Here is a 15,270-nt window from a genome sequence, read left to right on the forward strand (position 1 = left end):
CCGCCGTCCCTTCCCCGGGACCACAGCCCCGTGGAGCTGCCGCCCGCCGCGCCCCAGGGGAATGGGCACAGGAAGGAACACCCCGGTCATACCGGGTCAAGTTTTTATTTAAGCTTTACTCTCTTGCAGAGGACGCAGAGGAACCCGGCGGCTCCCGCGGCTGGCTCAGAGCTCCCACATGCCAGGGCTGGGGGATGTTTTCCCCATACTGCCCAGCCCCCGGAGGCGGAGCAGCGCAGAGCTGGAGAAGCACAGAGCTGGAGCAGCACCGGGAGAGGGCAGCGGTGCCATGGGGTGAAGCCGCTGAGAGAGGAGCAGCGGGACATGACAGCTGCCCCTCCTCACCAGACTATAAAAATACCCGCAGAGCTTTTTTGGTTTGGGTTATCTTTATTTTACAGTTTATAAAAAGCTTTTCCCGATGCGTGTGCTCCATTAAACTTCCGTGCCGTCGTGCAAATTGCTGTGGACTTTGACTTCCAAGTTCACCTGCTTCACTTTCCTGCCCTGCCCCCGGCCGACGCCGCCGTTTTCCCTCGGTGGATGAACGTTCCTGACGGTGCAACACCGGCTGCCCACGGCCCTCGGGGCGCCCCGGGGCAGCTCCACCTTGGTGTTCAAGGGGTGCTCCTCGGGGGCGCCCCTGGCAGCCTCCCGCTTCCTCCGCAGCTTCCGGCACTTCCTGGCGAGGAGGCAAACTCCGGACAGCACCAGCAGCAGCAGGGTGAGGGCGGCGAAGGCGCTGCCCAGGGAAGCGCCCGTTTGGGACAGGGAGGCCGCGACGGCAACTTCCTCCCTCTCCAACAGCAGCGACTTCATGTTGGTGCCGTTCTTCAGCTGGTCGCCCTCGTTGTCGTAGATCAGGGAGTCATCCAGCGCCGGCCTCCCGGCCCCCTCGGCCAGGTCCCTGCGGCCGCGCTGCCAGCGGCGAGCCAGGGAGCGCTGGACACGGGGCCCGGCCGTGCCCTCCGGGCCGATCACGTAGATCACTTGGAGGTACCACTGGTGTCCAGCTTCCACCTTTCCCCAAGGGAAAGCATGGACAGAGGGAATGTTAGTGATGGCTTTTACACCAAGTGATTCTCTCAGGAGCTGGTGTGTTTTGTGTCCTGTTTCTGATCAAGTCAGCTCAGTGGGTTTTTCTAAGCAGCTGAAGTAACACTGACCACCCAGTGAGATGTCCAGCCTTTGCCAATGGCAATAATTCATTCAGAAACATGAGTTACACGTTTTTAAAGAGCTTTTTCCTGAGTGCTCAGGAAAAAAAAACCTAAATTACCAGAATGATACCCGAATCTCCATTTCCTGTGTCAGAATTGAATTCTGAAGGCCCAGAGCCTACAATACACCAAGTGTTTGGGAGGTCCTGGACAGAGATGTCAGTTTTGGGCTACCAAAAGCACTGGGTACATACCTTATAGAGAGCATCCACCTTGAGAGTAAATCCATCGACTCCAGGCATGCTGCTCACCGAGTGGAACTCGGACAGCTCGGAAGCAAAGTGGGCGTCAAAAGGCACATCGTGGAAATACTTATCCGTCACTTCTGGCTGGTTTCGGTCCTGGAAGTCAGAGAGGTGTCATGAGGAATGCTGCTTTCCCAAGGCAGGCTGGGCACTACGTAACACCTGTGCAAGGAATCTAATCCGAATGTCCCATCTCCACACCTACACGTAGGCGTAGATTAAGTAACACTCATGGACAAAGAGTAGGGAAAATCTGATCTTGCGTTCACAGTTTGCACCAGCATTGCTAAACATCCACCATGTTTCTTCCCTCATCCCTTTGCAGTCACGATCTGCTTGTCGCCAGAGACAATCCCAAATGGGAAGCAGCAGCAGGGGACTCACCAGGAGGAGGAATCGGTGTTTCAGGTACTTGTTGGGTTGGATGCAGCCGTACTGGGGCCCCTCGTTGTAGACGGTGCCCGTGGGGTCGAAGAAGGGCACGTAGCCATCCCTGCCCGTGCACAGGTAAACCTTCTCCAGCTGCAGCTTGTAAGCGGCGTTGAGGTTTTGTTCAGGGTGCCAGAGCACACGCCCATACAGGATTTGCCCTGGGGAGGTCGGGACAAAGAGGGGCAGGTGAAATTCCCCAACCAGGGAAATGCTGCTAAAACCAGATGGGCTGGACCACACGTGGCTCTGGGTTTAGAGGGGTTTGGATTGTTTGGGAAGGGTTTGGTGTGTGGGGGTGGCAAAACACGGTGCCAGAGCATGTTGTTGTTTCACAGGGCTGTAAGATGCTCAAAATGTCATTTGTTGCTGTGGAAGAGGCAAAGCCACAGCTGGGTTTTGCCCTTTCCTCTTCAAGAAATGGAAGCTGTGAAGGCAGAAACACTGGGCAGAAGCAGAACAGGAGATGTGAATCCTACCCTTGGAAAAAGCCCCTTTGTAATCCATTTCTGCCAGAGACATTTCGGATTTGGTGGGGTCCATTAGAAACACCTTCTCATTGTTACAGAGCTGAAACTCCGTGTTCAGGGAGTAAACAACTGGAACTGGGCGGTTTGTCTGCTGGAAGGCAATTGGGATCAAAAACCTGGAATTGGGACGAGGAAGGAAACAAAGGAGAGATGAGGTTTGGATCCATGTGCACCCCAAAGGGGCTGACCCTGCCCTGCTGCCATGGGGGTGGGGCCTCCTTACCGCTCAGGAGCGTGAGCTGTGCAGGGCAGGGGCTTGTCTCCAGGCTCTGCCCACGGCTGCGTGGGCTGCACCGTGCAGGGGATCAGGAAGATGGTGTATTCTCCAGAGTAATCCTTCCTGGGAACAGACAGGAGACCCTGCAGTCACCAAGCAGAGCTCTGAGCTCTTCACCCAGGGCAGCACCTCTCTCTTGCCCCAGCAATGTCATCCAGCAGTCCCTGAGGGACAAATGTGACCTTCTGAAATGCACTGTCACCTCTGGGATCAGTCCATCCACAAGCTTCATTGCTGGAAAAATGCCTTTACAAGATGCTGAGCTGATTTTTCTCTCAATAGAACCGTGTTCCAGCCCTGACAGCAACTCCCCACATACTCCAGCTGTGACCAAGCTCCTGAGCATTCCACACTATTGCTGTGGCTGCTGGAAGGTCACCAGGGAGAACAGGGAGTGCTGTGGGAAGCTGCTGAAGGGGACTGGCCCCCAGCCCTCACCTGTTGTAGGAGCTGGTTGCTCTCCAGAGCTGGTAGGGAGAGTCAAAAGTCTGAGCACTCCACAGCAGCTGCAGGTCAAATTCGATCCCTCCCAGGTGCTCTGGAGTCATTAGAGAGGACCTGACATCTGGCAGGCTGTGGTGCTCCATGACAAACAGCCCTGGGGGACGACAAGGAGGTGGCAGGAGGCAGCGTACGGAGAGGCCCCACGTGCACCTCAGCACAGAGGGGCTCCTGGTGGGGAGAGGGACTTGTTGTGCTGCCTGTGCTGCCAGAGCAGAGCCGTGTGTGACCCTGGTTTGTGTCCCTGTCAGGATCAGTGCCCTCACCTCGGAACTTGGCCTGTGTCTTGAACTCGATGACCAGCCGGCCATCCTCGCGGATGTAGATGCGGATTATCTGCAGCCGGGCCGAGAGCACGCTGTCCGTCTGGATCCCTGCAAGGACAGCGGCACTGGGAGCCCACACAGCACACTCGCCTCTCACCTGGGCTCTGCCAGCCCCAGAAGCATTTGGGAGATCTCCAAAAGGCAGGGTTTAGTTGGGATCATCCTCCACTGAGCCAGCTACACACTTCCTCCATTATCCATTAGCTGCCTAAGCCCCCAGCAAGCATAAAGGGAAGGAAATATTCTGAGTTCCCCCCTCCCTCAGGACTCTGGTGGCAGTGCAGGAACTAAGGGAAAAATATGAAGGAGCCACTTCTTCCATAGCCCTTGGAGTGCCTGAGGCTCACCTGTCCTCCAGAGAATGGTGTCGTAAAAGAAGGAGAACTCCATCTCCGTGTGGTGCTCCAGGGAAGCCCAGCCCCTCGGGGCCGTCACATAGATGTAGGACACGTAGAGAGGGACATGGACTGTCAGGAAGGACTGGGCAGAGTCCCTTACCTGGCAACAAAACCCCAAAAAGGGGGTTATGCACCTTCAAGTGAAGTCAGAGGTGGCCCTGAACATTCTTTACGTGTAGGTACCTAAGACAAACCTGTGCTTTAATTCAGGGGCAGTGCTAAGGCTTGCTGGGGCCATGGGACAAAGGAGCTCTGGGCACAATTTCACCTCAAAATCCCCCAGTTTCCAAGGCTGTGAATTAAAAAGCAGCAATTCTGCTTGCTCAGGCCTCCCACAGCTCTCCATTTATTATCTGCAGAGTGCAGCTGTACTTTGCAGGCCCCAGAGGGTTCAGGGAGATGTTCCAGCCTGGCTGGTGCCAGGCTCCACATGCTCCACTGGGCAGTTGTTCAGGCCAAGTAGCTCCTCTGGATCTGTGCAAGCAATTGGAGCTATAAAAGGAAAGTTAATGAAGTAGTCCAGGCTGGCAGGAATTAGGAGAGATGATGCTGGCCATAGCAATGGGAATTGAATGCAAGAACCTAAGGGAGATGGAGTGGGATGCACATGGATAATGCAGCCACGAGAGGGCAGTGAGACACCTCAAATAGTCAAAGCCACTCATTTAAAGGACACTTCTGGCTTTTGGTCTGCCAGTCTGTTAATTAAGAAATTAGTTAAAATATCCCGTGACCTCCCTCTGTTGTGGAGCATGGACTGATCTGCCTCTGCTCTGTCCTTTGCTCATTTCTATTGGCTGAGAGCATGGTCAAAATTATAAAAGAAGAGAGCCCAGCTGAGAATGTTTTGTATTTCCAGTGTGGCCATACATTAAAAAAGTAATATTTTCCTGGTGCTCTGAAGATTAAGACAATAAAACCTGTGTTACCCCCAGGAAAATAAATGAAGTAAGTGCACACAGCACTGTTCTCTTCCAGGTGAAAGGGGGGAAAAGCCACGCTCCACCTCTACAGAGCAGAGCAGCAACACCTGAGTCCAATGCAGAGCTGTGCCCGGAAACTGAGAGAGAGCTGGTATAGGTGGGAGAGCTCTGGATGTGCCTCTCACCTGGAAGTCAGCAGTGACAGAGCCTCCACAGACATCAATTAATTCAGTCATGTCATAATAAGCGTCGAAGGTCCAGATGCAGCTCTTGAGGTTGAGGTGCTGGTACAGCTGGATGCTCTTGGGCTCCCTCACTGCAGGGTCCAGCTGGTAGGGGCGGTCGTAGCCCGGGCCCAGCACGAAGCGGTCGTGGGTCACCTCGTCCAGGAACCCTGCCTCTGGAGTGAGAGACATCAGGACACTGATCCCTTCATCCAGGAACCCTGCCTCTGGAGTGAGAGACATCAGGACACTGATCCCTCCCGATTTTAAACAGCCTGAGGCCAAGTATGGAGGTCTTGTTTCACTCCTGAATCATGGGAGCTCCTCTCCCTTCATTATTCTGGAGGTCAAACTGGACATACTCAGGTCTTCACAGAGGAAAAGGTTACAGGAATGGGGTAAGCATCCTAAAAATCAAACTTATGGACCTATTTATTCAAGGTTGAAGTTAACCTTTAAGAAATGAGGAACAGGTTGAGTATGGAATTATCAGAACCAAGTACAACTCGCTGCCCACCATGGATCTAGCATGGATCTCATTGCCCGGAGTGTCAAAGACACAGTCTGCCTGTTCTTCTCAGCTCTGACATTTCCTTCAGCAGTGAATTGGTTTTGTTGCCCCGTGGGAGACCTCGGTGACCCAGACACAGCGATCCAGCCCTGCAGATCCCTCTCCACCCGTGTGGATATCACAAGACAGATTTGAAAAGCAGAAAATCACCAGCACAGTGTGAACCTACAGCCTACAATTTCCTCAAACATTCCCATGCCTGGAATCCCATCTCCAACGGGGTAACTCTGGTCACTGCTGTTAGACCAGGAAGATTCATTGTCATTTACATCATGTCAAGAGAGCCCAGAGGAAGACAAAGCTGCCCTCTCGCATTTCTTTCCAGGCTTCCATGTTCAGGAAGCAAAGGCTGGCATTGAATGCTACCTGAGATGCCTCTGAGGTCTCTGACAGTGACCAGGTTGGAGCAGACGTGCTGGTGCCTGTAGATGGACTCAGAGAGAAGGAAATGCAGGTTGTGCAGCGGCAGCGTGGAGATGAGGGGCAGCATCCCATCCTGGTGGGGGATCTGCACCGAGATGTGGATCCTGGAACAAGCAGCACATGAGACAGCAGAAGGGAGCAGCCGGGCAGGCACAGGATCCCTACAGCAGCAGAGCCCAGGCAGGTGAGCCTGATGTTTAGTTTGAGCTGGATTTCCCCAGCTACACATCTGCTCCTTAAGCTGTCCCACCAACTCCCAATTCCTGAGGGGAAGGGCACCCCCTCAGCAGAAGGGATGTGTTGTCCTTGTGAGCCCAGGCACCTCTGTAACGCCAGGGGGGCTGGTGAAGAGCTGCACTCGCCCTTGACTAGGCTCATACCTGTTGGGATGCTCCTTGTGCTTCACATCCACGTACTTGAGCGTGGCAATGAACGACTGTGCCTGGAACCCTCGGGCTGTCCCCGCGACCACGGGCGTGTGACAGATGGCACTGTCTGTGCCTATGGTCACCACGTTGCTCCTCAGGGGCGTCCCCACGTGGCCAGCCTTGTCCACAGCCTTGGCCACGCAGCGCACGTGGAACCGCCGGCTGAAGTAGATGCTGTCCAGCACCTGAGGGAACAAGGAGGAGGAAACCAGTAGTGCTTCCAGCAGGCTTAAGGAAAAACAGTGCTGTATTTTCTAAGCCCTAGCACCCATGCCTCACACCAAGTCCCAGCTCCGAGGAGATTTTAGGCTGGAATCTCTGCGCCCCTGCAGCCCCGCCGTGCCAGTGCCTCTCCGCCTACCCTGTGGTTGACGCTGGTGAAGGGGGTGTTGTCCGTGATGGTCTCAAAAGGCGACCGGGCTCCGTTCCCGTCCGTGGGGGCTGCCACTTCCCAGCTGAACTGTATGGAAGACTGGTTGATCCCGGCCTCTCTGCAGCGCTCCTTCATGAGGGCGTACTTGGGGAAGTGAGGGTCACAGGGAGTGACGCAGATGAGGGGGTACCCTGGGGAAGGGGATTTCTTAACACCCTCCTTGGTCACTTCTTCCACGCGGTCGTAGTCAGCCAGGGTGACGACCTGTGTGGAGGCAAGAGAGCAGCACTCAGCTGGGGATGAGGGAAAGGGTGGAAAAAGCCATCCTTCCCTCTCATGTTGCCACTACAGCTTTACATTTTATTTCAGAAATCCCACTGCGGTTGCCAGTCTGTCCTTGAAGGGCACTAAATCACATCCACTCACCACGGGAGGTGCTGGGAGAATCAGGCTCCCTGCCGCCTCCTGATCCAAAATAGTCACTGTGGCAGTGCTGGTGTCTCCAAGAACTGCTTCCACCGGGTCATCTGGGCCCAGCACCAGAGAAAAGGACTCGTGCCATTCCCGGTCTTCGTTGGACATGATCTCCACCTTAAACATGATGAGGGCCACACCTGTGGGAGTGAGTGCAAGAAAAACAGAGAGAACTCAATTCATCATCAGAGACTGCTCTCAAGTTCTCATACAAACCCTGTGCAGCTGCTCTAGGCTGTGACCACGGAGACATTATGATAAAATACACATTATAAATTTTATTTCCACTCATTGCTGCTAATAATTTATCCATAGGAGTCTACTCTAAACATAAAACTCCAGCTATGACAACTGATCCAATTGATCTGGTGCTAGATTTACTAACAGATGCCATCTGAGGATTAATAATGACTGTCTTGTATTAGCTGTCTGGAAGAAAAATCTGGGATGCAAAGCACATTCCCATCCCTGCTCTCCCTCAGACTGGTGTGCAGAGCTGTTTGGTGGAGGCTTCTTGGTCCAGCAACACAGTCTGAGGTGTTCACAGCCCTACATTCCCTGAGGAGGACTTTGCCAGGTGCCAGTGCTTCTTCCTCTGATCTGATCACCCTTCATTTAACGTCAGCTTTTTTGAGTAATAAAATTACAGCAAACCTCATGCAAAAAGTGGCTCTCCCCAAATCTCCTGGATATCCTGACGCACCCCCACCTGTAACCCTCCCTGTGAGGCCCCTTTACCTGGGCTGAACTTGAGCATCCGACTCTTGGGGTAGTAATCCACGCCGGCCTGCGCCGAGCCGTCGCGGGTGCTGCAGCGCACCTTGGAGGTCCTGTTCTGGTCCCCCCTGCGGACCACCGGCACGTTCAGCACAGCCACTCCCTCCGGGCCCGGTGGCTCCCGCACCTGGTACGCGGCCTCTTCGAACTCGATGGTGGGGGCTGCAGGAAGAGCAGTGAGGGAAAAGCCCAAGGTTTGCACCCCTGACTGGTTCAGCTCAGCTCCTTTCGGACTCATCTACACACCCTCAGAGCAGGGGGCTCCTCAAAGCAGGGGCCAAAAAGATTTGGGTGTGACTTAGGGCAAAACCTAACGAGCGTGTCGGGCTACAGAGGATGGCAAATGATTCTCCTATCCCTGCCTCCCACACACCCCCAAATCCTTGCCACGTGCTGGTGCTCCACCCCTGCAGGCTGTCACACCAGAGGGACCTGGCATCCCTCTTCTCCCCCACAGTTCTCTCCAGACTGTGACACTGTGGAGGGAGGGGAACATCTCCCAGGGGAAGCACAGCAACTCCAGCTGCAGGGGAATGGGAAACAGAGAGGCAGCGGGTCCAAGCACTGTTATTCAACTCTTCCCTTCGGCCCAGCCCAGTGCACACCAGTGACCTGCACCCAGGGCTGTGACCGTGGCACCGAAGGCATCCACGTGTACTGCACTGATGGGACTGTGCCAACTCCCTTGGAACCACCATGACATCCTTGCTGAGCAGCCTCACTCACCGTCCTCGTCGTTGGTGACAGTTATGGTGGCCACGTCCATCTTCCCAATCCGAGCTCCGCTCCAATGGTTTCCAAGCGGGCTACCCAGATAGACCTGGAACTGCTCTTCTGGTTCAAAGGCAGAGTCATCAGTGACGTGAACACTGCAGTTCTTCACCTAAAGCCAAGCGAAGGGGAGAAAGCAGCAATCACTGATAAATCTGATAAAGCCACGTGAAGGCCAGGCTGTACTTCCCCATCCAGGGTTTCACATCAGAGTGCTGTCCATCCCGGAAGAAACCCTTCTGGTTTTAGGGCTGCTACTTCAGTGTGGACAAACCATGCTGTTACATGATGAGACACAGCAGCAAAAACATCTCCTTCCACAAACCCACAGCTCTCTGTACAACAATCCCGAGTCCTCCTGACGCATCAGATTTGCATTTCACAATTTAACCAGTTTAATCGTGAAACACACAACCCCTTCAGAGTGGGTCATACTGCCAGGACAAGAATTTGTGTCATCTGAAAGCAGCCTGGACAACTCTGTCAGCTCCCTCTGATGACACAGAGGCAAGGAGGAGATGTGAACTTCTCTCAGCAATGGTTCTTGGTTCCTCCACAAGGCAGGTCCAGCTCACCTTCTCCCCTTTGAGGAAAGTGATGCGAGACTCCTCTGCATCCCTCCTCTCCATGAAGTCCTCCATGACCTGTGCTGTCTGGCTCCGGGTGTAGCACCTGACAGAGGACTCGTAGCTCAGGTCCCCCGTGCGGAAGATGGGGATGTGCAGGGTCCCCTCCTTCTCCTTGGCCATGTAGGTGGCCTTGGTGAACTGCATGCTGGGCACTGTAGGGGGGCAGAAACAGAGCCAAGCAGTGTTGAGGATCCACAGGGAGCCAAGAGGTGGGAATGGAACAGATACAGCTGCCAGGGATAACTTACCATCTTGGAAGATGTCATTGATGGCCACGATGGCTTGGAACGGCTTTGCCAGCTCGGCTCCGTGGGGGGAGCTGAGGTAAACAACAAAAGTCTCCAGCCCTTCTATCACTGGGTACTGAGCATCATCCAGGATTGTCAGGGGGCAGAACTGGGGGGAAAGTGGAATTCCTGCTGTTAGAGGTACAAAGCTTTCGTCCTTCCCAGCAGTCACATTTGGGAGTCTAGTGTAAAGCCATTCTGTCATTATGTTTTCTGAATCCATTAATCAATGTAAACAATGTTCTAGATAAATCCAGCATATAATTTCAGAGAACAGGCTGCCATCTTTGGGAAGATGTGGCATGATCAAATCCCCCCTGCCTGGAGTGCTGACAGGGTGGGAGTCTGTGCCTAGCAGACTCATTAACAGTTCTCAAGTGGCCCTGAGAGGATTTTCAAAACAAATGGCAGATCTGCGCAGAAACGCAAGACAAGTGCCACCAGGCAAAGCAGACTCAGCAGGAGTCCAAGTGGCTCCTCACCTCTTCTGTCTTGCCTGGCCTGAACTCTATTTTCCTGGAGCTGGGGACGTAATCGACTCCCGGGCTGGCCGAGGGCGGGTCTGATGTCCGAGTGGCACACCACACCGATGTGGGCGTGGAGAGGTCAGGTCCCTGCCTCAGCACTGGAATCTCAATGTGTCCTGCACCAACAGAGGCACAAGAGAGAACAAGCTGAGAGAGCAGCCACGTACCACAAACCCACTCCTTTCCCTTCAGCACAGCCTTCTCCCTTCAGCACTGCCCCGGCCCCCAGCCTCCCCCTCGGTGCAGAGGGAACCACAGAGCCCCTCTGCACTTCTCTGACAGTTCTGCTGTGCCCTGAATTGCTCCTTGTGACACATCTTCCTGGTGAAAGCTTCCACAGTGAGCACCCCAACACGACCCCCTGCTCTTCACCTGCAGCCTCGCTGACGGTAAAGGTGGCGTTCCCCAGGAACACCGTGGAGGCGTCATTGGGACCGGTGATGACCACGTTGGCTGAAGCCCGGCTGCCAATGCGGGCGTTGTCCGAGGCGTCGGCCAGCACCACCTCGAACTCCTCATCCTCTTCATATTCACTGTCATCGATCAGAGTGACATCACAGGTCACCACGGTGACACCCGGTCCCAAAACGAGGCGGTTCTCATCCGCCAGCCCCCGGGACTTGAAGTCGGAGCCGGATTCCAGCATGTAAAGGCTGCTGCCCTTGGCTGATTTGGGGACGGTGTAGCAGATAGCAGACACAGTGCTGCTGGCATCCCCTAGGAAGCAACAGGAAAACTCCGTAATTCTTTTAAAAGTGGAAATACTTTTAATCTATTTGGTGGAGACACTGTTCACTTCAATAATAAAGCAGCATTCAGAAAAGAGGGTGAGAAATGAAAAAGAACACTATCCCTGCTCCTGAACTTGCATAGCAGCCACCTTAGACCTGAATTCCAGGCATGTTCCTAATCCACACTCAGGAAACCGGTGGCACTTGCCTATTAAGGAACACTTGCCTATTAAAGCCCAGTGACAGGGTCCACATAAAACACCCTCTAGATCACCAAGAGGCTGCAAATACAAGGGTTTGCTCCTGCTCGTGCTGGGAGTTGAAATGAATCCAAACCCAAGAAGCTTTAACAGCAGAGGCAGGAAAGATAAAAAAAATAAACAACAGTGCCCTGTGTGCTGCTTGCCATTGACAGAACCTCTTCCAAAACATCAGAGAACACCCCAAAACCGTAAGCAGGCAAAGCCCAAGGGCTCCCTCTCTGCCATGAGGGTTCCCCCTCGGCACGTGTCCCTCCCGCGGGGCTCAGCAGGCCGTCCTGCGCGGCCCGACGCACCTTTCCGTTCCACAGGAGCCGAGAGGAAGCCGGCGCTCTCGCTGACGCGGAACGTGCTCCTGTCGAACTGCAGCGTGGGCTCGTCCTCGGGGTCCGCGATGGTGACGGTGGCCCGGGTGACGTTGCCCAGCAGGGCGTAGGCCGGCATGCTGAGCTCCACGGAAAAGCTCTCCGTGCCCTCGAACACATCGTCGTCGTTGATGCCGATGGTGCAGGCCTTGGTGTCCTCCCGCTCCTCGAACTGCACCTGGAAGGCAGCAATCCGGCTGCTGTCCTTGGACTGGGGTCTGGAGCGTCCCGTCCTTCCTGTCTCACCCTGGCCTGAGTCGCTCCCTCTTCTGACAGCAAATAACGCACAGGATTTTACAAATGAAAGACACCCTCCTTGGCGCTTCTATCACTTTTCACCCATTCTTTCCTCCGGGCTTGGTGGCAGGTATGGTCAGGCTGTCCCTTTCCTGTGTCCCCACCTACCTGCCCTGCATACTCCATGTAGTCCTGCTCTCCAGGCTGTGATCCGGATCCAGCAGTGGCTGTTCCCTGCTCAGTGCGGCACAGGACAATGCTGTACTGGTTGAGGTTCCCGATCCGCCTCACGGTGATGCTCACAGAGCCAGTGCTCTCCCTGACCTTGTAGCTGGAAAGGGATCAAGCACACACAAATAACAGGCTGGGGAGCAAACCCTGTGTGGTTGTGTGACACTGAGCACCACAGACTCAGGGTGAGCGTGGCCTCCATGGAAAATCCGAGGCACAATAATAACCGGGGGTTTGGGCATAGGGCAGCTGCCCTGTGGTTTAGCCCAGCAGGCCACTCTCCTCACGGACAGAATTTCATTTCCACGCTGTAGGGAGCTCAGGTAAGAGCCCAGCTCCAGCTCAGCTAGGTGCTGTGACCCCCGTGCCACTTACCTGGTGTGTGTAAAGCTGAGGAGGGACCACTGGATGTGGAAGACATTGCCGCTGACCACGTTGGGTTTGCCGTCCTTCACTAGGAACTGAAAGCTGTCCATGGTCTCCTGAACCTTCTCCTCATGCATCACGTACCAAATGAGGCCCTGGTTCACGTCCTCTGCCAGGAGGGACATCCAATGAGTCAGCACAGAAATCCAAAGGCAGTTTTGTAGATGAGCAGTGCGGAGGCACGGCTCCACATGGCCACAGGGATCGGGGATCACAGTGGCACAGGAAGCAGTTGCCCCCCTCACCTCCCCTTCCCTCAGCCCCACAAGAGTGAACTTTCCCCACACTGCTGACTCTGCACAGCTGGCTGCACATCTACCAGACCTTGTGATGATCAGATGCACTTGCAAGATTTACAAGCCCCCTTTACTGCCCCGAGTCACATCTCCAGCTCTAACAAGTCTGGAGAACCTGGCTGTGGCTACAGGACTCAGGTTGGCATCTATAAGAAATTACAGGATTTCTGCAACTGACAGCAAAGTTCAGTGCTTATTTTCAACACACTTTGGAGATCTGCTCCTTTTCTTCTCCCCTTCCCCCTATTTTTTCCTTATTTTAACAAACGGAATCAACTGAAGGAAAAAGGCAGCAGGACACGGCCCGGCTCCATACCCTGCGTAAAGGTGGTCACAGCTGTCCCTGGTTTCAGCTTGTTCTCCACATGACCATTCCTGGGACCGGTTGTTATCTCGTAGATCAGCTGTTTGTCATCTGTGTCAGGATCTGTCGTCAGTAATTCCTTCTTAGTGATGAGATTGGTGGCCTGGATTAAAGCCAAACCAAGGGAGTAAAACTGAAGCTCCAGCAGTGCAAGTCTGATTGACTGTTCGCACGAAAAGCCCAACCATCCCTCTGTCAAAACAGTTCTCCATGAGGGAAAATCTCAGGATATGAAAGCACAGAGCAGCCTTGAACAGAGAGACATCCCACAAGGTGTTTGACAACACAAGAAGGGTTCAAATTTTGCCTCACATCAGGTTAGTTTAATTAAAAAGACATATGTGGCTCAAAGCAAAGCAAATCCGAAGCAGCTGCCAAGCCCTATCTAGCTGGGACTAAAGTCTAGGACTAATCTTTGGGTTTCACTTGGAAGCCTCTATTCCATGAGCTGTGCTGATGCTCAGGTGAGGCCCTGCTTGGCAAAAAACCATTTGCAGACAGCCTCGGATTGAAAGACTCGCTCAGGACAGTTCACACAGCTCTGGTGAGCTCCACGAGAGCCTCTTTCAAATGCTCGCGCACGGATCTGACTCAGTTCCACCACAATTTGCTTTCTCATCAACAACAAAATGTTTATAACAGCAGGAGAAAGAGAGAAAATTGAGCTGCTCGAGGCTGCAGGAGTGCTTGTCCTGAAGTGAGGAATTTGAGCTGAGATAGCCATTTCTTAATACAATTTCTTACTACAGCATCTTCCACTCATGTTTTTCTGGGAAGAACCAAAGTGTTTCTTTGCAGTTAATGCTGGCTCCTCAAAAACAAGCTGAGAGTTTCCTGGGGTTTTGTTTGGACTTTTGCAAAACAAAGGCATGTTACAGCAAGAAATTCCTGCACCATATCCTTGGAAAGCCATGTATCTCTGCCACAGCTGCTGCAGCACATCATCAAGATATCTCCACCATCAGCAAAGCTAAAAATATACCCTGGGGTGTGTACTGTCCATCACAATAATAAAAGTGCTGAAGGATCAGGATGTTTCCCTGCGAAGCCTCCTCTCCAGGAACAGCCTGAGAAGCAGCCCAAGCTGAGCCCAGGCAGGTGTTACCTTGCCATCCGTGTACTCCAGCCACTGCAGGCCCAGGTTGGTGACAACCCTGGGTGTCCCGTCATCCACAGGGACGATGTCCACCTGGAAGCGCTGCGGTGCTGCGGTCACAACCTGCCAGAAGTTCAGGGAGATGGGTGTTACTTTGGGAGTCAGAGCCTCACCCACCACTTCACCAGCTTGGCTCCCTCCAACTCTGCCGGGATCAAGGTCCTGGGTGAGTTTGCACACACAGAGGGCAGGGAGGGGAAGGAGCAAAGGCACCAGGTAACTGAGAACACTCAGCTCTTGCCTTCAGTGCAGCCACAGCAGCTCAGCCCCCTGCTCTGAGAGGAGGCAGCTCCCTATGAGCTCACAAGACCCCCTCCCATCCCTTCTCCTCCCTGACCTTCTTCCCGCCGTCCTGCACCACGAAGAGGGGGTTGGTGCCGTCGGACACGGTGAAGGTGAAGCGGTCCCTGAGTGCGCTGCCGCCGTCGTGGCTGTAGCTGATGCGGTTCTGGTAGATGTCATCCATGGTGAAGGTGGTGGCCTGGAGGGGCCGCTGCCCGCGGCCGCTGCGCTCGATCAGCCCGTGCCGGGGCGGCTGCACCACCCGGAACGTGATGGACGCGACCTGCACCCGCACACGGAGGGGCAAAGCTGGGGACACGACCTCAGCACCAGGCCAGGCCTGTCCTTCCAGCTCAGGAAGCCTGGACAGGGAGCCTGCCCAGGCGGCTTCCTGTGTCACTGTGTCATAGGTTAGCAAGCATAGTCCCGGAAGGGACGTCCTTGCTAAGGGGTGCTTACAGTTTCCTCTGGGAACTGATAGAACCTATCAGCTGGCCAGTTTGAATATGGACAATTCTCTAAGCCACTTAAAGTTGTGATCACCTCTGTGATCCACATTTAAGAATAGGCAAACTCCCCCTCCAAGCTC

At 54.2% G+C, this 15,270-nt stretch overlaps 1 protein-coding gene and 1 long non-coding RNA gene across 4 annotated transcripts in view; one reads left to right on the plus strand and one right to left on the minus strand.

The window, feature by feature from the left end:
- Positions 1-370: 370 nt before the first annotated feature.
- FRAS1 (Fraser extracellular matrix complex subunit 1) overlaps positions 371-15,270 on the minus strand; it is a 110,665-nt gene continuing 95,765 nt past the window's right edge. Inside the window, exons 49-73 of one of the 3 annotated variants that reach the window (XM_042026872.1) lie at positions 14,737-14,964; positions 14,349-14,462; positions 13,196-13,346; positions 12,533-12,692; positions 12,095-12,257; positions 11,621-11,867; positions 10,706-11,050; positions 10,289-10,449; positions 9,768-9,915; positions 9,466-9,671; positions 8,846-9,002; positions 8,081-8,281; positions 7,295-7,482; positions 6,857-7,132; positions 6,448-6,680; positions 6,011-6,171; positions 5,035-5,249; positions 3,876-4,026; positions 3,469-3,576; positions 3,140-3,299; positions 2,648-2,764; positions 2,374-2,540; positions 1,850-2,055; positions 1,415-1,561; positions 371-1,020 (exon numbers count right to left, since the gene is read on the minus strand). In XM_042026872.1, coding sequence (XP_041882806.1) covers positions 436-1,020; positions 1,415-1,561; positions 1,850-2,055; positions 2,374-2,540; positions 2,648-2,764; positions 3,140-3,299; positions 3,469-3,576; positions 3,876-4,026; positions 5,035-5,249; positions 6,011-6,171; positions 6,448-6,680; positions 6,857-7,132; positions 7,295-7,482; positions 8,081-8,281; positions 8,846-9,002; positions 9,466-9,671; positions 9,768-9,915; positions 10,289-10,449; positions 10,706-11,050; positions 11,621-11,867; positions 12,095-12,257; positions 12,533-12,692; positions 13,196-13,346; positions 14,349-14,462; positions 14,737-14,964 — 4,995 coding nt within the window. In that variant the 3' untranslated portion in view covers positions 371-435. Of the gene's footprint in view, positions 1,021-1,414; positions 1,562-1,849; positions 2,056-2,373; positions 2,541-2,647; positions 2,765-3,139; positions 3,300-3,468; positions 3,577-3,875; positions 4,027-5,034; positions 5,301-6,010; positions 6,172-6,447; positions 6,681-6,856; positions 7,133-7,294; positions 7,483-8,080; positions 8,282-8,845; positions 9,003-9,465; positions 9,672-9,767; positions 9,916-10,288; positions 10,450-10,705; positions 11,051-11,620; positions 11,959-12,094; positions 12,258-12,532; positions 12,693-13,195; positions 13,347-14,348; positions 14,463-14,736; positions 14,965-15,270 lie in introns of those variants that run through there. The other 2 variants (XM_042026871.1, XM_042026873.1) reach the window with 2 other exon arrangements.
- LOC121663965 lies at positions 2,494-8,045 on the plus strand. The gene is made up of 2 exons (XR_006015830.1): positions 2,494-2,579; positions 3,454-8,045. It is a non-coding gene; the product is annotated as an uncharacterized LOC121663965 (long non-coding RNA).

This window comes from Corvus kubaryi, unplaced genomic scaffold, assembly GCF_017639235.1.
Source record: "Corvus kubaryi isolate FWS band 111438036 unplaced genomic scaffold, C.kubaryi_AGA036_p1.0 37292, whole genome shotgun sequence".
NCBI classification, from domain to species: domain Eukaryota; kingdom Metazoa; phylum Chordata; class Aves; order Passeriformes; family Corvidae; genus Corvus; species Corvus kubaryi.